At 47.8% G+C, this 21,575-nt stretch overlaps 2 protein-coding genes across 10 annotated transcripts in view; one reads left to right on the top strand and one right to left on the bottom strand.

The window, feature by feature from the left end:
• Window positions 1–1,359: 1,359 nt before the first annotated feature.
• tmem98 (transmembrane protein 98) lies at window positions 1,360–3,115 on the top strand (the record flags this gene model as incomplete). Its single annotated transcript, XM_083677603.1, has 6 exons — window positions 1,360–1,490; window positions 1,804–1,935; window positions 2,259–2,292; window positions 2,390–2,505; window positions 2,632–2,691; window positions 2,911–3,115. The coding sequence occupies 6 exons, from the start codon at window positions 1,360–1,362 to the stop codon at window positions 3,113–3,115; spliced, it is 678 nt and encodes a 225-aa protein (XP_083533729.1).
• Window positions 3,116–4,813: 1,698 nt separating this feature from the next.
• Window positions 4,814–21,575, bottom strand: part of LOC310809775 (supervillin-like) — a 25,869-nt gene continuing 9,107 nt past the window's right edge. For 4 of the 9 annotated variants that reach the window (XM_083677225.1, XM_083677226.1, XM_083677223.1 and 1 more), the window contains exons 5-30: window positions 19,912–20,060; window positions 19,009–19,237; window positions 17,924–18,513; window positions 17,536–17,680; window positions 14,853–14,927; window positions 14,569–14,722; window positions 14,268–14,354; window positions 14,021–14,101; window positions 13,660–13,849; window positions 13,219–13,391; window positions 12,917–13,072; window positions 12,621–12,757; window positions 12,350–12,497; window positions 11,930–12,075; window positions 11,547–11,722; window positions 11,259–11,403; window positions 10,824–11,145; window positions 8,651–8,802; window positions 8,203–8,305; window positions 7,847–8,054; window positions 7,518–7,651; window positions 7,230–7,385; window positions 6,921–7,064; window positions 6,077–6,237; window positions 5,769–5,930; window positions 4,814–5,457 (exon numbers count right to left, since the gene is read on the bottom strand). In XM_083677225.1, the coding sequence (XP_083533351.1) occupies window positions 5,371–5,457; window positions 5,769–5,930; window positions 6,077–6,237; window positions 6,921–7,064; window positions 7,230–7,385; window positions 7,518–7,651; window positions 7,847–8,054; window positions 8,203–8,305; window positions 8,651–8,802; window positions 10,824–11,145; window positions 11,259–11,403; window positions 11,547–11,722; window positions 11,930–12,075; window positions 12,350–12,497; window positions 12,621–12,757; window positions 12,917–13,072; window positions 13,219–13,391; window positions 13,660–13,849; window positions 14,021–14,101; window positions 14,268–14,354; window positions 14,569–14,722; window positions 14,853–14,927; window positions 17,536–17,680; window positions 17,924–18,513; window positions 19,009–19,237; window positions 19,912–20,060 (4,410 nt within the window). In that variant the 3' untranslated portion in view covers window positions 4,814–5,370. The remainder of the gene's footprint in view (window positions 5,458–5,768; window positions 5,931–6,076; window positions 6,238–6,920; window positions 7,065–7,229; window positions 7,386–7,517; window positions 7,652–7,846; window positions 8,055–8,202; window positions 8,306–8,650; window positions 8,803–10,823; window positions 11,146–11,258; window positions 11,404–11,546; window positions 11,723–11,929; window positions 12,076–12,349; window positions 12,498–12,620; window positions 12,758–12,916; window positions 13,073–13,218; window positions 13,392–13,659; window positions 13,850–14,020; window positions 14,102–14,267; window positions 14,355–14,568; window positions 14,723–14,852; window positions 14,928–17,535; window positions 17,681–17,923; window positions 18,514–19,008; window positions 19,238–19,911; window positions 20,061–21,575) is intronic. The other 5 variants (XM_083677228.1, XM_083677230.1, XM_083677231.1 and 2 more) reach the window with 5 other exon arrangements.

Here is a 21,575-nt window from a genome sequence, read left to right as displayed (position 1 = left end):
CACACACACACTCACACTCCTGAGGTGAAACTCAGGTGAGGCAGGACTAGGTTAATGACTAACTAGACTGGGCAGAGGGCAGGTAGGTGGTGCAGTCGTGATTTATACATCTCGTGAGAAAACAACTTTCAGTGGAACAGTACTTTATGGATTCACACGACTGACAAACCCAAAAGATTAAGAGAGAAAAAGAAAGAAGAAAGTATGTAGGGCTCTAACTGTATTCCTCTATGCTGTGTGTATTTTGGTATTTCTGAAATGGGCAGAAAAGTATGTCAGATACATGGCAAAAACAGGATGTCTGCGCAGCCGTGTACAAAGGGCTCGGCCTGTACACAGCAGACATAGCGTTGATTAAGAGGAGCTGTTGAGAAACTAGCTGCATTTGACGCTTAAATTAGTCATAAACCATTAACTGTGTTTATCAAGGATCATATGGTCGCACCGAGTAGGCAAATGTGTGAAAAGTGACAGATGCTAAACAATATGTGCCAATAATGTAACCACCTGTACTACAGTATGTCCTGGCCCAGATACTGTGATTAATTGCCTATTTTTAAGAGAAAATGTAACGATACATGAATAGCATCTAGATGTGTAAAATGGTAGCCTGGATGAATATGTTGTATATTCTTTAGTTTGTTTCTTTTGCCGTTTTGATTGAAGTGTTTAAGTTCTTAAATTTCTGCCCTACTTATATTGCTGTTGTTGTTGTTTTTTTCTTGTTTTTTCTTGTTCCATCTCAAATGAAAAGGCTTAAGTCTTGGTTTTCTTTTCTCATTAACCTTTATGTTTGAAATCTTGAAGTTATGGTGAGGTTTTAATATAAGCCCTAGATGGGTTTCTTACCTCACCTGTACATGGCACACTTAATCCATTTCATTCACTGTTTTGTAATTCCTTTATATGTACGAATACATTTTTTTTTTAAACTGTAAAAACATGTACTGTACAAAAAAACTACTGTACTCTACAACAGTAAATTAAACACAAACAATGGGCACGTCCATTGAGGGCTTTCTGTGTGTTCTGATAAAGATCTGGGTTTTGTGTGCCTTGAAGGTGTGTCAAACGTAGCTGCCATGAATCAGGGTCTGTTCTCTATTGGGTATTTTGAAGTGTAGTAGAAATCAAGGTTGAAGTAGACATACATGCTTCCTTAAGATAATCTATGCGAAAGCCTCTTTGAGACCCAATCGTACGACACGTTACAAATGAACTGTGAACAACTAAGCTAATCTCTTTCACAGATGAGCACCCAGTCATAACCTAGCCCTGACTACCAGACACATCTGATTGGACTCTTCTCTTCTCGCCGCCGTGTTGCTGTCTGCAGACATCGTGGGACCTGTGGTCACCATGGAGACAGTGGTGATTGTGGCCATTGGGGTGCTGGCCACCATCTTCCTGGCCTCCTTCATCGCCCTGGTGGTGGTGTGCCGACATCGCTACTGCCACCCTCACAACCTGCTGCACCACTTCGACTCCAAGTCAGTGCCTTGATACGTATAGCTGGGGAAGGGTAGAAAGGGTGGGTACAGACAGTGGCATACCACGGGGTGGGTGGGTATAATGGATAGGGTACAGTAGCATACGGTTTGGTGGTGGAGGAGGGGGCGGGGGGGTGTTTGGGTCATAGGTCAAAGTTCTAGAGCTGTCAGTACTTCTCTCTCTCTCTCAGTCTCTCTCTCTCTCCCTCCTTTCTCTGTCACAAACACACACACACACACAAACACACCTTCTCCCTCTCCCTTACTCATTCTCTCTTCCTTTTACCAGAACTTCTCCCCTCCTCCCCCACAGACCCAACATTGACCTGATAGGCGCCATGGAGACCCAGAGTGAGCCGTCAGAGCTAGAGCTGGACGACGTGGTCATTACCAACCCTCACATCGAGGCCATCCTGGAGAACGAGGACTGGATCGAGGACGCCTCGTATGTCTCATCATTTGTCACACAGTATTAGACACATGCTGACAAATTCAAACTTGAGATCCAAGAATGTAACTCAAACGTTCACTCTAGCCTCCCTTGACATTGATGAACGATTGACGTGAAATTCAAAGTTACGTGCGCCAATCTCAAGTCTGAATACAGCCATAAGCATAGTCAGTTGAATCAGTAGCATTACCAGTATCAATCACAAAATACAAATATTACATTTAAGTAATACTGGAAGGCAATATAACCCAATAAACATATTTTAAAGTGTCAATAATCCAAACAAACACATATTATTGCTTGTTTTCCTCTCACAGTGGTTTGGTGTCTCACTGTATCTCAATCTTAAAGGTACAGTAATGTTAACTTAAACCCAGATTTAATACCTTGAGTTCATCATCATCTAACTGTGATTGCTACAGTATTTACACACTCACTCCTTTTACAGATCTGCCACACCCTGACTGAAAAGCTGGTCGCTATGACAATGGGCTCAGGAGCAAAGGTCAAAGCCCCAGCCAGCCTCAGTGACATCATCACCGTAGCCAAACGCATCAGTCCTCGGTAACGTTCACATATGGCTCAAAACTACAATATTCATCATTCATAGCTAAGAGCCATTAATACAAATCCATATGACCATTTGACATTACATGGGCTGAACTGCCTTCTCCTGTCTTGTCTCTGCAGGGTGGATGATGTGGTGAGATCTATGTACCCTCCTCTGGACCCCATCCTCTTGGATGCCAGGTAATCATGTTTGCTCTTCTCGCATCTGGAGTGGTTGTGGAAAGCAAAGACAGCTGGACATCCGACCAATAGCTCCGCTTATAGGACTCATGATGGACTGAGAAGGGTCCAGAAAAGTGGAAAAACCATGATAATCAGAGAGACAATTGAGAGAAGAGAGGTTGTCATCGTTGGAGAAATCTAAATTTAAAAAATGTCATCTTGATTGTGTCCCCTCAGGGCCACCGCCCTCCTACTGTCAGTCAGCCACCTGGTGCTGGTGACCCGGAACGCCTGTCATATGTCCGGCAGTATGGACTGGATCGACCAATCACTGCATGCGGCTGAGGATCACATGGTGGTGCTGCGGGAGGCGGCGCTGGCATCTGAACCAGAGAGGAGCCTACCTGCCTATGACTACATGCAGAGAGAGCAGGCCATCTAGAGCACACACACACACACACACACACACACACACACACATACACACACACACACACACACACACACAGGCAAGCACCACCGTCCTCTGTAGTGTAGCTTCACACTGTTACCCACATACCTACATAAGTTTATACATTCACAAAAAAGTTTTTCAAAACTTCCGTATTCACTTTCCCAAGACTTCTGCTTCTCCACTGTGCTGATTTAGTTATGGATGGGTTGCCGGACACCACAGCGGCAATAACAAAGCTGGTTTAGAAATAGATGGGTGCCCTTGTTGTGCAGCTTTGCTCTGCATCGAAGTCTCCAGATAAGTTAGAGTGCATCACAACAGAGAACTTTCTTCCACATTACAGAAAAACTGTTCTCATGTATACAAGGTTAAGTCACCAACATTTTTACCATTTCAATTCTTTCACTCCTTCTGTTTCCGACTTTGTATTGCTATAATAAATGCAGTATTCATACGCCTACACATATAACCATATGCATGTTATTATCATGACTGAAATAGATGTTAGACATCCAGATTACAGGTTGTATTTTTACGAAAGTAAGCAAAGAGATTGTTGAGACTGGCCCCTTGCTGGTCCTCCCACCATTGTGACCATCTCCCAGCGGTGGCCCTTAATCCACTCCGTCAGGACTGCACAGTCACATGGAGGCTTAAGTTTAGTCAGTTAATCCATGCTGGGGAAGAAAATACCCCCTGGACACCCAGTCCAAATGGCTGGGAAGTAACACTCGGACACAGTGGATGGGGGTGAAGCCAAGCAATCATACACACTGTAGTGTTGGTCTTGTCTAAGTGACGTACTTTATGTATGTACCAGGGGAGGCTGGTAGAGTTAGAACGGGCACGTTGTAATGCATAGAATGGAATGAGGAATGGTATCAAATACATATTTCATACCATTGGTTGGAATGGTATTTGATTGCTGGGTGGGGGGGGGAAGTTGGCTTCCTCCATGCATACCTAATACTACCACGCATAACTGAACCCCCCCCAAGAGCCACAATAACAGCATTACCCAGCTTTACAGTTAAACACATGGCCCACAGTATCTCCACAAAATCCGCAAACACAAAATCACACACAACAAATATGTGTGTATGGGGGGTTGGCTATGTTGAGTTAGGTGAAGCAGACTTTGCGTACCTTGTGTTAACTGGGTCGATATTATTGGAGCATGACTACCTGCTATTCCATGCATTCCTAATACTACCGCGCATAACTGAACCCCCCCCCCCCCCCCCCCCCCCCCCCCCCCCAAGAGCCATAGTATTTACCCAGCTGTAAAGTTAATGGCTTACAGTATCTCCACAAAACTGCAAACACGAAATCACACTTGACAGCTTTGCGACTAACCCACACTGTAACTGTAGCACACCTTCCATACATGAGACCTAAGGGGCACCTGAACACAGTAAAACACACACTTAAAGCCAGAGAGCATGATACTGTAAAATACACACATTAGAGCTTAGAGACAAAACTATACTGTCAAACACACACAGTCAAGCTTAGAGACAAATCAGGAGTTTCACACTGCCTTTCTGGGAAGACACTCACGTCTTTTTTTTCTTCTTTGAATTCAAACTGAAATTCAGCATGAAACATGACTGCAGAGCTCTTTGACGGAATGATATTGATTGAGATGAAACACGAAGAAAGTCGTTACTCTTTCATTCTCCTGGTTTACGTTGTTTATTAGAATTGATTTTTTTTGTATGCACTCCTGTGTTTTCTCATCCCTATACCCACAGTTTGTTACCCTCTCTCTAATCCTCCTCGTTCTCTCCTTTCTCTCAGTTCTCTCCTTCATTGATTTGTACAGGTAAATTAAAGTTTCATAGGAAAATGTGTTATGTTGTCTGTTCTATTTTTGATGAATATTTCTGAAGGAATCCATAGTCAATAAGAAATCCACACACTCATTTAAACTAGGAATAGTAACATGAATACAGTTCATTTGGGATAGAGATGGTAGCCCTTCTGTTAGAAGGTTTAGGCAGTCCTGTCTCTCCGAAACTGAGAGCATTTGGCTGAAAACAAAATAAGGCCCTAAAGTACCATACTTAAATAAGACACACAGATACAACTTGAAAACACCTACTAAGAAAACACTGTACACGATTGTCATCACATGACAATAAAATATAATTTTCTTAAAAATAGAAAATACAAAAAACACATTTTCTCCTTAGGTTAACTTAACATAAATAAAATTAAATCTTTTCTCTTGTTAACAGTTTTTAAAACAGTCCTTTGCTTTTTTTCAGGTTGACTTGTTTCCAGTTTGGGAGGGAGTCGTATTCGTCTCTCTTCATTTCCAAAATAGTCTGAAACACATTCACACACAGAAATGTACTTCTTTTATTAAATGATATGGTTCCTGTCTTTCCAGTTCATTTGTGACTGTGGTATGTAGAGGATTTGGACAGAATAAGCTGATCCATTGCCTTGAGGCAACTTTACCCTGGATCATATAGCTGGATCCACACAACAGGGACCACTCTTTTCAGTTTTTATCATTCATAGACTACCTCAGGAAGATATTAAGATATTTAAATTTTTCAATTACTGAAGGGACCATTGAAAGGTTAATGCTGCTCCCTAGTGGCTCATAGGTCTAGTTACACTCTGTTCTTACATCTACCTGGAAGTCCTGGTCGGAGAGGTAGATCTCCAGGCGCAGGGGGTCCACTCCCTCAGGTAGGGGGGTCCTCAGCAGATCCTCCAGAGGGTACTGGGTCTTAGTGAGCTGGGCCAGGGCGTCCTGCACCAAGGTCAGCTTGACACGCCCCGCCTCCCCCTGACACACACGCACACACACACATACAGATCAGCCAATACCTAACACACACCTGACAGACACTGATGTGATACCAAATAATAAATAGTGTTAACTGCTATGAAAGTATCATTGCATATAATATCACTGGTCATTGGATTACTGACGGTGGCATGGTGATTAGATGAGAGGAGGACTTTCCTATCACCCTGTACCTGTGTGGTACTTGTGGCTCTCCTCTCCCAGCTGGGGAAGACATTGGTGAAGGTGAGGGGTTCTGATCCATCTAGGATGAGGTAGGCCTGTGGCGGGCGCCTCGGGTTCCTCTCTAGAAAAAACATGAAAACATTCAAGACAGTTACATAACAGTTACATAACCTCAACCTAAAACAGCCCTATGACTACAACAATACTTCACAATTACAGGAGGACGTCACACTCACAGACATTATACACTCACAACATTTAACAACAACCACAACCAACCTGGGGTCAGTTTACCGAAAGCTTTGTAGCTAAAGTAGTACTGTACACTCACACACGTACACGCATGCACGCACACACACACACACACACATACAAATCCACACATACACACACAGGTCATTCACAATGTATTTAACAGCCAATCAGAGGGCTCGATATTACAGCCAATCAGAGGGCTGTATTTAACAGCCAATCAAAGAGCTGCATTTATTAAGCAAATAAAGGAATTTCATTATTATTACAGCCCTTGGACTTCAAAATACCCTACCACCCCCATTTTTCCACTTGGTTGCCACTTGTACTTCACCTTTTTAAATCTCCTCTCCTAGAACAGCAACAACAACATTTGTTCTTTTACTCACAAGAGATTGACTTGCAAATATTGATTTTAAAACTGTTACTATCTGATAGCTTTGTGGTTGGGTTGTTGGGAGAATTTAAGTACTACTTAAGCTACAAAGCTTTCGGCAACTGACCCCAGTTCTACTATAGCAGTCTTTCCTATAGCAGTCTACTTCCACTGACCTTTGCAGTACTGGACCACTGTCTGCATGGCACACCTCCTCTCACTGCTCCAGCGGACGCAGGCTGACCCAGCGCTCTCACTGTCCTCAGGCTTATCCCTCTGCCACAGGTACACCTCCATACGGTTGTCCAGCAGGAAGAGGGCTGGGGAGGGATGGAGAGAGGGAAAGACAGGATCAGGGATTAGTGACTTGGCCAAAGGGAAAGTATTACTGTTGGCAATTTTGCGTGTGTTTGTGTGTGTGTGTGTGTGTGTGTGTGTGCGTGTGTGTGTATATGTGTTTTTGGGAACTTGAAGTGTACACTCACCAGGCTGAGGCACGGAGTACAGGCTCTCTTGTACAAAGGGCATTGCCATGACAACACCTGGCAACCGGGCAGGACTCTGCAGCTCCTCTCCCTCAAAAGTCCCGGAGCTGGCGCTCAGATGGAAGAGGCGTGGCGTGAAGTTGTATTTCCCTGGATCTGAGAGAGATGACACAGTATTTCATCATCTTCAAACAGCAGCCATCAGCCAGTATCCAGCCAAGTTCAGCTGGAGTGTGTTCAATACTTTGTTACAGTCGTCGCTTATCTGAACAGGAGGGTGGTCTGTACCTTGAAGCATGCAGTCGTAGGCCTTTCTGTCCTGCTGCCCAAGAGCATTCCAGAACTCCACGGGCTCTGAGCCCTCCTCAACATCCTGCACATTCACAGAGCTAATGCTGCTGAGTCCCAGCTCAGGAGGACACCTACCACACACACACACACACACACACACACACACACACACACACACACACACACACACACACACACACACACTTAACATCAGCATATACATACCAATCATATAACACCTATATGTTGACATATTTAATAGTAAAAGAAATACAAAAAACACATACAAGAGAGATACAAAAACACATCCGATAGGGGAGACTTACGTCTGTGTGAGGCGCTCCACGGCCCTCTTGCCCACCTCTCTGGAGCTGGCATGGGTCTTGCAGCCATGCCACAGGTAGAGCGCTCCCTGTTGGCTGTTGAGTAGGACAACGGATCCACGGGAGCGCAGGCCGGCACAGGCACAGTCCACCTCCAACAGAGAGCCTTCCTCTGGCAGCTCCCCCTTCACACAGAACAGACGCCACACTCCTATAGGATACAGAGAGGCTGTTAGAAACGTACACACACACACACACACACACACACACACACACACACACACACACACACACACACGCACACGCACACACAGCAGGCAAAGAGAAGCAATTATCAGAGGTGGTTGGTTATACCGTACCTGTGTTGGTGGTGCTGTCACCTCGGCTGCCTCTGTGAATGACCAGACCTCCCTGGAAGAGCTGCAGGAAACAGGGGGGCTCCTTCCCCTGGGTGACCATCACCTTCAACAGGACCACAGCACATGTACCATCGTCAGGTAACCACAGCAACCACAGGCTGCCCTGTCATCACTCACACTAGCTACTGGCTGAGACTGAGCTTGTTGTATGGGAGGCTGGAGTCGAGGTAGAAATCGGAGGATGGGCTCATTGTAATGCATGGAATGGAATGAGGAATGGTATCAAACACGTGTTTATTACAATGAGCCCGTCCTCTGATTTCTACCTCCACCAGCCTCCCCCGGTATACGGCCACATGGGCTTCAGGACTGCTATAAAGTACAGTATGTTAGGTATGGTTGAGTCTGTGGGTCGCTACATCAGTCTGAAGGTAGAGACAACACTCACCTGTGCCCCCTCGTGGTTACCCAGCCCCATGGTCATGAGAGCAGACGTGCCCCGCCCACTGACAGTGGAGTGGCGGCCCTGCCAGAAAAAGAGGGCGGAGCATTGCTTCGGGGGACCCTCAGTCTGATCAGCTGGGCTGCGCTTGTTACCTACTGCCCAGAGACAAGAGGAATGAACATGTTACTGTCTGTGTGGAAGAACATCTATAAGTGAATCAAGAGAATGGTTGTGAGTGAGAGAGAATGACATGTCACTGAGTGTGTGTGTGTGTGAGAGTTCTTATAAGGTCACTGGCTTGTGAAAGAGAGAGAGAGAGAGTGTGTGTGTGTGTGTGTGTGTGTGTGTGTGTGTGTGTGTGTGTGTGTGTGTGTGTGTGTGTGTGTCGGTGTCGGTGTCAGTGTGTGTGTTTGTGTTTGAATGTATACAGTACTACTATCTCTGATTATAGTAGATTCATAATTCCTTGTTTTACAGAATAACTATTAGACCTTGCTATGGGTCAGACCCAAAGTGGAACGGAGGTTGCACAACTAGACGGAAAGAAAGAAAGAAAGAAAGAAAGAAAGAAAGAAAGAAAGAAGAGTGGACAGAGTGTTGTGTTTTTTCAACTGCTAACACGGTTAACATGCTGTGGAGGCAAAAGCCTGAGAAAAAGCTGCTCTGAGTCTGAACGCTCTGATAACTCTGAAACCGGTAAGTGCTAGGAGGAGTCTTTAAGTCATTCACAGCTACAAATTAAAATTCTGCTTGTGAAATATACAAATTAAAATTCTGCTTGTGAAGTGTGCAGAACTAAGTTTATCTAGTTACATAAGTTATTCATAAGCAACAATTCTGTATCTGAATGATTTCTACAGACACTGACCAACTCTCTGGAGGCGATTAGAAGGAAACGATAGGAAGGAAACCAAATCTAATGATAAAAAAAATCGACACCCAACGGCAAAGAAAAAAAGGGAAAAGGGAAAAGATGTCACCTGAGAACAACAGACAGGACAAGAGGTCCAGGACCCTAAAGCCTGACGAGATTGATGATGGATTGATTGACGAGTTTATCAATGGACTGATTTACTGACTGACAGTGTTGGCAATGGACTGACTGACAATACTGACGCCAGGCTGACTGACAATACTGACGCAGGCTGACTGACAATACTGACGCCAGGACTGACTGACAATACTGACGCCAGGCTGACTGACAAGACGCGTCCACATCGAGTGGGAAATAAAAAAAAGCTCTATGGATAAATAAAGATCTTCATCCTTGAACTTCTATCTCTGTGTCTGCTCATCCATGACGGTTATTATACAATGTTCTCATGAACTCTGAAGTTAACTCACAGAAGCTTTGATCAGAAGATAAATAGTACAGTACTGTACCTCAACTGTATATTGAGGTGGAACTTTATGTTTCCATGCATACTGTACACACACATTTGAAATTGATAAAATAATCCTCAATGAATTCATCATTATGGTGATGATCATAGTCTATTTACAGGTCCATTTCTTACATGAACTCATTTGTCCATGGACTGTAATAGGTGATACAATATAGGATAAATGGCTCACAGAACAGTGCAGCACAAAGACAAAGACAGAGCTGAGGGGAGGACTTGTTGTAAAGTCACTCCTGTGTTTACATTATTCATAGGAATGCTTACTGCTAGGGAAGCCACACAATACCGAGACAGTCTGCCTATTAAATTATTGACATAAACTCTCTTTTATATTGTTCAGGTTTATTCTCCTGAGCCCAGCCTATTCTTCGTTTTTATGTTCCCCTCTCACCTGCTTCTCTGTGTTTGGTTTCCCACAGCCTTCCTAAATCCTCCCCTCCCTCTTTCCAACGGTTTGTTTACTACTACTGTCTGGCAACTTCTACACACTCCTCTCTCACTCCCCTCTCGTGTGTGGGCAGAGGTGTGTGTATGTGTGTGTGTGTGTGTGTGTGTGTGTGTGTGTGTGTGTGTGTGTGTGTGTGTGTGTGTGTGCGTGTGTGTGTGTGTGTGTGTGTGTGCGCGTGAGCGTGTACGTGTGCGTGCATGTGCAGGCGTGCGTGCGGGCGTGCGTGCATGCATGTGTGTATGTGCGGGCATGTGTGTGTGTGTGTGTGTGTGTGTGTGAGAGTGAGAGAGAGAGAGAGTGAGTAGGGGGCTCGTCATTAACTCACCCACAGTGCTGATGGTGTAGTTCCAGCGGATCAGGTACGTGTCTGCCTCATGCAGCTGGCCCATGCTCTCCAAAGGAACCTCACAGTCATCGACTTCCTGGACATGCCATGTATCCACGGCGACGGTACTCAGCTCCATCTGCTGCCCGTCGTCCAGGGTTACTACTCCCTTCCCCCGTTGGACGTCCACACCCTCCAGGACAGTATGGGACACTCCGTCCCCTACCACCCCCTGCCCTGCCACCAGAGCCTTGGCATCACACACACACAGACACTCTGACTGCAGGGGCAACACTGGCATGGGGGTCTGTGTGGGGAGAGGCTGTGGGGAATATAGAGAGGGAGAAGAGAGATAAGTCAGGGAGGGTTCAAATCATCATGCCCCTCTCTCTGATTCAAGAGAGCGTGAAACTTTCAATCATCTGGTTCTCTGACCTGTGTCTCCTGCACCATTGGTGGGGTCTCTAATCGGGCTCCGCTCCTCTCAGCCCAGTCCGGAAACTTTTCTCTGAAGAGAGCCGTCTCATTGTGCTCAGTGACACAGCCAAACAGGGCCCAGCAGGGCCGCCCTTCACCCTGCCTGAGGATCACAAAGTCGGATCAGAACCTCAGGTTAAACGCAGACGGAGAGTCTCATGTTTTTAAGCTCTGCCGTTTGTCTTTTGATGAACAGGTGTACATCTTCAGTGAAGCCTGGTCATGTGTACGATGTGTGAGACTTACGGCTGTATGTTGGCATTGCAGTGGGTGGGGTCAAGTGGGTTGACCCTGCAGTTGCTGTAGTCATAGGCTCCGCCCCACACCTGCTGGGCCAGCTGTATAGCCACCTTCCTGTCGCCGAGGGAAACGTCCTTTCCATGCCACAGGTAAACCTCGCTGCCAAAGTCAAACACCAGGGCCTGGTGATAGACACAGACACAAGTAGCTGATCAGTGATCATATACCATCTGTACTGAATCGTGAAAGATTACTGAAATCACACTGATTGATAAGCTGCATAATATTCCATAGAATGGTGAATTCACAGAGCATTGACAAGCAAGCAGTAGAAAAATAGCAGCATATGTTTAGGAGCCAGAAGGATCCGGGGGGACCCAGGGACTGACCTGGCTAGAGCCCAGTAGAGAGACACTGGGGAGGGATGCCCAGGCCTGCTCGTGAGGCACCAGTCTGTTCTCCACCAGCCTGTACACACAGTTAGATTCCACCACCCCACTCTCAAATTCTTCATCCTCCTCAGGGGCCCCCGCTCCTAGGGACAGAATACAACCACATACATTAACACAAACACACTCCTGGTACAATCGCACATACACACACATTTTGGCTGCTGAGTGAGTGACAGCAGGGGAGGCTGGTGGAGGTAGAAATCGGAGGATTGGCTCATTGTATTGCATGGAATGGAATAATGAATGGTAGAAATTATACCATTTCTCATTCCATTCCATGCATTACAATGAGCCCGTCCTCCGATTCCTACCTCCACCAGCCTCCCCTGAGTGACAGAGTGGTTGTTTCACTCTCACCTCTGTACTCTGTCTTTCCTCCCAGAAGGTTCCAGAAGTCTGCTGCCAGGCTGTTGTCAGTGTTGACTCCCTCCTCTAGGTGGAGGACCTGGGAGGCCTGACAGCCCATGTCCCTCTGGGCCTGGATGAAAGACGCCAAATCTGAGGCCTGGAAAGAGAACATGCATCATTCTGTTTATAGATCAAAGGTAGTCGTCCACAATTGGGGAATATCCAGTCAATACTACAGTATATGTATTTTTAGTGTTTTAGTACAGTGTCCTAGCCTTACCTTAGCTTTCTCTACGACGTTGGCGAACTCTCCGCTCCACAGGATGCAGTGGTTGGGTGTGACCAGCAGGAAGCAGTCTCCACTGTTCAGAGAGCGAGCTGTGGGCTCCACCAGACGCACCTGGACGTGCTGCCGTCCTGTCAACAGAGGAAACACACACACACACGTGTTGAGCAGAGAAGTTGTCTCCAAACATAAAAAACACCCCACACACACACACACACACACACACACACACACACACACACACACACACACACACACACACACACACACACCATGTGATGTATACTGACCTTTAATGTGAATGAGCATAAGGTTGCTATTTGGCAGGTAGCTGTTGTTAGTCACTGGTTCTGTGTAGGTGATGTCTCGTTGGTTGACATCCGAGAAGTCGTCTGTACTGGCCAGTCCTGCGAGGGTAGACTCAGCCATGATAGAATTCTTGGCCACTAGGGGTTGAAAAAGACAAGAGGCAGACAGGGTAATCAGAGGTATACTGTACATGAGAATATAGAAGCCAAATAAGCAGACAGGAGAGAGAGAGAGAGAGAGAGAGGGAAAGAGAGAGGGAGAGAGGGGAGATCATATGACTCACTCTTCTCCACTTGTATCCTGTTGGTTTCCGCGGTAGCCGCGCTGACCCTCTCTCCCATGTAATCCTGTCTGATGTCATCGCGGGCTGCGAGAGCACGGAGCGGGTTCCGCGACCCCTGGGTCCTACGAGATGGACGCACCGATCGCCTGTGTTCCGCAACCGCTGACGTCAGCCTGCAAATACACACTGGCATTACCACACAAACAAGGCACACACATGCAATCATACAGTACAAACATATCTCTCCACACTAGAGTCCACATCAGACCGAGACTGTGTTTGTCTTCAGAATCAGACCACAAGATCAAGACTACCTATTGAACAAACATGTAAACACACACACACACACACACACACACACACACACACACACACACACACACACACACACACACACACACACACACACACACACACACACACACAAACATAGAGGCTTACATGGGTGTGTTGGTCTGGCAGAGGGCACTCAGGTCGTGCTCTGACTCCGAGGCAGTGGCCACCCCAGCAGGCAGGGCACAAGGTGAGGGAGGCTCCAGAGAGAAACTACCAAATGTCTCCTGGTCATCAAAGGTCATGACCTCCCTCACCTCCTCCGATGTCACCGCCAGGGGCGTGTCCTGGGGACCGGCTGGGGAAGACGGAGACAGGAAGTGATCTTACAGGTGTTCCATTTTTACACTCAGTGTCACTAAAGCCAAACACAGGAAGAGCTCATAGTGTTGGAGGTGGACTAGAGACGAGAGACGTTTGCCTTTATCTTAATCCAAGATGTATCAAAATCATTCCAGATGGAACATACTATTCAGCCAGTCGACGGAAGACTCCAGTTTGTCCAGCTTCTTATCCCCTTCAACCTCCATTCCAGGGTGAATTGAGATCTCTGTTGAGGGGAAGACAAGAGGCCAGTTTAGACCAACTAAAAAACACACCACCAGACACAGCTATTTATCACAATGCAGTACCGCCTCCTATGTACTATATAATGATGCCTTCACTTCAGTTGAAGATGAGGGTATTAGAGCTGTTTTGGGATGGGGGCTCCTCACCTTGATCAGTTGCTGTGGCTCCTGTGGAGGGTCTCTTATTGTGAGAGGGAGGAGTCTCATCCCTGTCTGATACAGGGGACACCATACCTACAATGGGAACGTTACACAGGCGTATAAATGTGTTCACACACACACACACACACACACACACAACACACACACACACACACACACAACACACACACACACACACACACACAACACACACACACACACACACACACACACACACACACACACACACACACACAGACAGAGGGAGTAAGAGAGAGAACGAGAGAAAGAAAGATAAAGACCTCACCTCTCTTGGCCATGCGTCCAGCCACTGTATATTGGGCAGAGTCGTTGGCAGTCCCCCTCCCCCTGGCCTTCCACTGCTCCTCGCTCTCCTGTAAGGTGCGCATACGCTCAGCCACCGATGTCTGTGGCTGTGTCTCCACCTCAACTGAGCTAGCCTGCATAGGCAAAGAAAAGGATCTATCAAGATACAGTAAACCCTCATGTACACACTGTGTATTTGGGTACATTGTGAATTTGTGTCAAGGGAATTTGTGACATGCTATTTGAATTGTTGGAGGGCATCACCTTCTGTCTCCATTGAGGCTGGGGGGGGGTCTGGGTGGGAGAGAGGACCTCCTGGGCCTCGTAGGAGAGGTTCGTCTGAGGAGGGAGAGATGGAGAGAACAGGGTGAGTGTGGAGGAGGAGAGGAGGGACAGGATGGAGAGGGAGAGAGAGATGGGATTTGGACACAGAGGGAGAGGTAGATCGGAGAGAGAGAAAAGGATCTGAAAAAGGAAAGCCTCTGCTGTCCATGCAGATGACAGCTGTTGTATTACAAAAAGACTCTTAAGACCAATCATTAGGGGGTAACTTGTCACACCTCAGATATACAAAATTAAACACTATCTATGACAGGAACTGTGTCCCGTGACCTATGAACCTGAACTATGTCACTGCAGCCAGTAATATCAAAACTGCACACTGCACACGAAACATTGCAGACATATCGTAACAATGGCAACATGCTTTGCCCCACAACTGCGTGCACGGCACACACACAAACACACACACACACACATTTACCTGATTGTAACACATGACATATTGGGATGTGCTGCTAGAATAGACAGAGGAAAAAACAGGATCCTGGGAGGGGAGAGGAGTGGAGAGGAGAGGAGGGGAGAGGAGAGGAGGGGAGGGGAGGAGGGGAGGGGAGAGGAGAGGAGAGGAGAGGAGGGGAGAGGAGAGGAGGGGAGGGGAGAGGAGAGGAGGGGAGAGGAGAGGGGGGGAGGGGAGGCGAGAGGAGAAGAGAGGAGAGGAGAGGAGAGGAGGGGAGGGGAGAGGAGGGGAGAGGAGAGGAGAGGAGAGGAGAGGAGAGGAGAGGAGAGGAGAGGAGAGGAGAGGAGGGGAGGGGTATAGGACCAGTATTGGCAGGGTAAATATGGTGTAGAAAACCAACATGGTAGAAGTAAAACACAGGGTCTTATACTGTTGGTGAGTTGAAATATCCAAATAGAGCATCATCAGTACAAAGCTTACCCAGCACTGCCGGTGGACAGACTCATCATGGGAGATATCATTCTCGTCCTACAGGGGGCAGCATGGCAGCATGGCAGCAGGGAGGAAAGGCAGGAGAGGAAAGAAGGAGTAAGAAAGCTAGCAAGGCATTAGGAGATAGTAATCAGGAGAAGAAGGGAAGAAAGAGTGATGGAGAAGGTGTACAGTCTACACGGATGCAGAGGTCACACACACATACACACACACACACACACACACACACACACACACACACACACACACATGAATACACACACGCACGCATGCACGCACACACGCACACACACACGCAGACACACGCACATGCACGCACACACGCACATGCACGCACGCACGCACACACACACACACACACACACACACACACACGTACACACACATGTACACACACACACACGCACACATGCAGGCACACACACACATACACACGCACACACACGCACACACACGCACACAAACACACACATGCATGCACGCACGCACACACACACACATGTACACACATATGCACACACAGACGCACACACGCACACACACACACGCACACACACATACATACGCACGCGCACGCACGCAAGCACGCACGCACACACGCACGCACGCACGCACACACACACACACACACACACACACACACACACACACACACACACACACACACACACACACACACACACACTAGCACAGACAGAACTGTCAACACAGTTCCAGCAGAGGGGGCTTAATGGGGTCAAAAGGGAATCCATTTAACCCCTCGCTCTATCTGTTTGCATTCCATGTCATTCTGAACCATTCCAGTCCATTCCTGTTCATTATCACCATTAGCAAAGGAACTAGAGTCATCTGTAAGTAATCAAAGGCCGCTCTCAGACATTTAACACATACCATAGCACATTCTGAGTGGGTATGATGGAGCTTTAAACCTCTTTTGGTTTCAATGGAATTCGCAAATATCTCATCCTAACCACTCAACTCTCTGGGTCAGCCTACACATCAGTTCTGACCTCAAGGACAGCAAGGACTGCTAACTTTTCTCCCTGAGCCCCTATTTCCTAGAGGGCCCCAATCCCAGGGCGCATTACGTTTGGGATCCTCCCAAATGAGGTCCTGACTCATGCCCAGCCCCAAATCCAGGCCATCTCTCCTGTGATCTGGCCCTTTGATGACCCTCATCCCCACTCTGCCTGACTGACAGTCTAAACCCCACTGGTTCCAGACAAACTCTCGGAGGATTAGGGATTACAGGCCATGGTCTCTGCTCTGGGTTGCTGTGCAGCTGTACAGGGAGGTCAAGCTATCACAGACCCTGTGGGATTGGCTAGGAAGCCTCCTGGGGAGTAATATCTGAACATGTGTCCACTGCTGTGCTTTTCAGGCTAAGACTGGATTTAGTCCCACTGAGGTTCTGGATGTATACATATTATTCAAGATGCTAAATACAAGTACTGTTCCAAATCAACCGCCAACTGCCAAAGTGCTCCAAAATAGATGAGCTTAATCTGTCTGTCTGAGATTTCCACTGTAAATCCATTCCTTATGTCAATGCCAACTGGCCGCCCATCATTCCCCGTCCCAGCATGGCTCTCAACTGGTGTGTGTGTGTGTGTGTGTGTGTGTGTGTGTGTGTGTGTGTGTGTGTGTGTGTGTGTGTGTGTGTGTGTGTGTGTGTGTGTGTGTGTGTGTGTGTGTGTGTGAAGACAGAGGTCCTACCTTCCTCCTCCAGGTGTTCTCTGCCTCCTGCAGCAGACCACTGCGATCCCCCAGGGAAACCTTGACCTTCTCTCTGGGGGCGGCATCCCTCTTCATCCTGCACCCCCTCTCCTCCTCTTCCTCCGCCCTGCACACATCTGACAGCCTGCAGAGAGACAGTGGGGAGGTCCATGGGCAATAAAACACAACCAGCATCTGAAGGTATTCATAGATCTAAACTCCATAGTGGATTGGACAGGCTGACACACATTTAATATACTGTAGCACACACACACACACACACACACACACACACACACACACACACACACACACACACATATATACAACTGACAGTGAGTGGACAGTGAGCCATATGTTGGTTCTTTATATTATTCTGGTCATGTACCTGTCTCTCCCAGAGGTGTCCTGCTGCTCTCTCTGCTCCGGCTGGAAGGACCTCTCCTCTTGAGGGGGAGATTGATCTGAAGAGGGTCTGCCTGGGAAGGAGGCCACGGTCTCCCTCCTGTTGCGCCCCCTCTGCCTCCAGGGGGCGATGTTGAGTGGGGTTGTCTCACCCGCCGGCGCGCCACGTCTCTCTCTGCGGGACACGGTCACATTGTCCATCCTCTCCTCTGCCCCGTTTCCCCTCTCTCCTCCTCCGTTCTGCTCTTGACTGCACGGCGCCTCCTGCTGGTTGTCATAAAACACCTCGTCCCTGTCTCTGTCCCACTCTGGCCCGCCTGACCGGCTCTTCCTCAGAATGCCTCTGATTTCACCAGGCTCAGAGTCCCAGCGCTGGGTCTGCTGGGAGGAGTAGTCCGTCAGTCCAGAGTCGGGTCCTGCGTTAGGCTCCATGTCACGCCCCCAGCCCTCCCCGGGCCGAGGCTTGGCCTGGCGCACTTCGCTGGGCCTCAGATTGACAGACAGGGCCTGCTGCCTGTCGGAGAGATGGGGGGATAGGCGCAGTGGGGGCAGCTGGATGGGGGCTTTCTGGAGCTGAGAGAGGGCAGACAAAGGACAGACAGAGAGGTCAGCAATACTTCAGAGCCACTGAGTTACTGGATCTTAGTATTGCAGTAGTGTAACTCAAGAGGAAAACTACAATCCCTGAAAGAATAGGATGTCTTCTTATTTGTCGCTTGATTGAATTTGACCTTGTGTGAAGTGTTACCCTCTGGACTGTGGCTTGGTCGATACTGGCTTGATACTGATGAAATAAAAACTATTGATCCAAGCTTACCCCCCCCCCCCCCCCCCCCCCACACACACACACACACACACACACAATACACACAGACGCACACAGTCGCCTTGATACACACAGTCACCCTTATACACATATTCACACACTCACCCTCTCTCTCACACACACACACACACACACACACACACACACATACACATATACACACACACACACACACACACACACTCCCCCTGAGAACCTAGGAGAATCTCTGGCCCCTCACACACACACACACACACACTCACTAGGCTGACCTCCTCCACAGTGATGGGCTGTGTGCGGTAACGTGCCCCCTTCTGCCTGCTGCGTCTCTCTGGGGGGGCATCAGGAGGGGCTTCCTCCTGGCTGCCTGGCAGGGACAGCTTGTTGAAGAGGGCCAGCTTCTCACTCATGCTCAGCTTGCAGCTCTCATCATCCTCCACTGGCTCGGCCTGCACAGCCTGGGCCTCGCCTGACTGGGCTGGCTGTGGGTTGCTGAAAGGGCATGGGGGAGGCAGGCAGGGAAAGAGAGGTGGTGAGTGGATGTCATGGGTTAAGATAGTTAAACACAACCCAGCAAATGAAATGGTGGTGGGTAAAAGACATTCATTTGGATTAACTGGAACACAATGTGAGACGTTTTGAATGCATGGCTGCATAAATCAACATTTTACACTCCTGTCAGTGTTATAATTAGAGGCAGGAATCTCTTTGACTGTCCAAGCTCTGCAAAGGTCAGAAGGTAGTAGCCAGTGGGGAGTCTTCCTCAAGAGTGAACAGGCACTACCAGCTCTGTCCTATCAACTCAACGCTGTGCAACACCAAACCATGTCCCAATACATCCGTCTCACCACATACTTACTCCTCATATTGCAAAGTAACACCAAACATAACCTACTGGTATAAAGTCAATTATACTGTATATAAAGTCAATCATATAGTCATAAAACGATACCATACTCTGCCATAGCCAAGACATCATGCCCATAGAACTATGTCCACATAACCTGATATGAACACCAAGCCCGGCTGCTTTGCGTGAGGCCGACCACAGAAGTAGAAATAAGCATGCGGGAGAGGCCAACGATTTTGCATAGCATACATCTCACACCCACAGGTGCAGGTGCATCTCCTAGTCATGACACCACTCAGGTTTGACCCCCGCCCACCTTTTGGCCACCACTATCTCCTCACAGGTGATTGGTTGAGTGAGAGAACGATGCTCGTTGCCCCGGCGCGCCCTGCGTTCGTAGGTGACACTTCCGGAGCGAGGCTTCAAGAAGGAAGACACCTCGGGGGCAGCAGCCTTCTCTAACTCCTGTGACAAAGAAAGAGGGGGGGGGGGGGGGGGGGTTATGTGCTGATATTTGATAGGTGATATATATATCTCACCATTACATTCTGTTTAATAAGACCTTTGCCTCAGGTGGATAATCAACATGTACCCTCATGAAAATGTAATAAAGGGAGACCACAAAAATGTCACAAAAAAACCCTTTTCTTGTCTTCTTCATCTCTCTCTCTCTCTCTCTCTCTCTCTCTCTCTCTCTCTCTCTCTCTCTCTCTCTCTCTCTCTCGTGCTCTCCTTCTATGTGAATGGAGGGAGCGGAGCGGAAGTGGGTCAGGGAGTAGTTGGTGAATAAACCAGAGAGGAGAGCTGTAAGGTGCTGTGGGTACGATGGAGATGGAGAGGAGAGGAGAGGGATAGAATGGCAGCCCTGCAGGTCACAGTGTAACCAGACCTCTGTCGTGTACCATTACCTCCCTGCTTCCACACCCCGCCAGCAGGCTAATTATAACACTGACCAGGCTGTTAATGGCCATACATTCTCACCTGGGTTTCACAGATATTACACGGCTGAAACTAACGAGGAAGTGAAATGTTACAAGGGGGTGGGGGGGGGGGGGGGGGGGGGGTTGCTACTATTTTGAATATCAACGATGGTGGATGAGATCGCATTCTAAAGCAAATACAAAGGAAACCCAATATCAATCCTCATGTCCGACCTGTATCCTGAGACTCTTAGAGGCTCCATAAACATAGAAAACATTGATTAATGAGAATGAACTAAGAATAGAGGGGGCGGGCTGTTCTCTACGGTCTGTGTGTGAATCACACACACTGTACATTTAGTCTTTAAACACTCTAGAAATGTTTTCTTCATGCATCGTGTCCCGAGGTATTGTACAACCCCTCAAGGCACCGGAGCTGAGAGCAGCACCTGTTTGGCCTTTCATATTCCTCAACTTCAGCGTGTTCATTTCTGCGTGCTCAGCGCTGGCTCATCATCACCCTGGCTGTAAGGTGAGCAGCCGCCGGGTTGGTAAATGAGAAGCTGATCTCTTGGCTGTGCAGTAGTGCGATCTATCTGCAGAATCTATCTCTCTATGTGTGTGTGTGTGTGTGTGTCTCTCTCTCTCTCTCTCTCTCTTTCACTCTCTTTCCACAGCAGAGGCAAGGCTCAAAGGGACTACCCTAAGCTCCATATCCGTTGTATAGGTGTGTCTCAATTTGGGATTGTACACATCTGTGCATCAGGACGACCAAGATGATCTGGTTCGACAAGTCCAGAGGGAATCTGATATCCTGCAACGGCATACACACCAACTTTTAAAAGCTGTGTGTCAACATAGGCTCTGTTGTGACTGAAAACATGTGTACAAGACAAACATTAGCTCTGAGGCTCCCTCATAGGCTCTCCTTGGAGATGACCTTTTCTGAGCAGGCACTAAGATGGGCAGGACAGGGCACAGGGGGAAAGGAAGGGGTAACAGACATTAGACAAGTCTGGCATGGGGTCCTGTTTCACTGGCAAAGCTGAGATGGACGTAC

Source organism: Argentina silus (assembly GCF_951799395.1).
Source record: "Argentina silus genome assembly, chromosome: 9".
Classification (NCBI taxonomy): Eukaryota; Metazoa; Chordata; class Actinopteri; order Argentiniformes; family Argentinidae; genus Argentina; species Argentina silus.
Note: the sequence above shows the minus strand (reverse complement) of the source record. Positions and strands in the feature narration are given on the sequence as shown.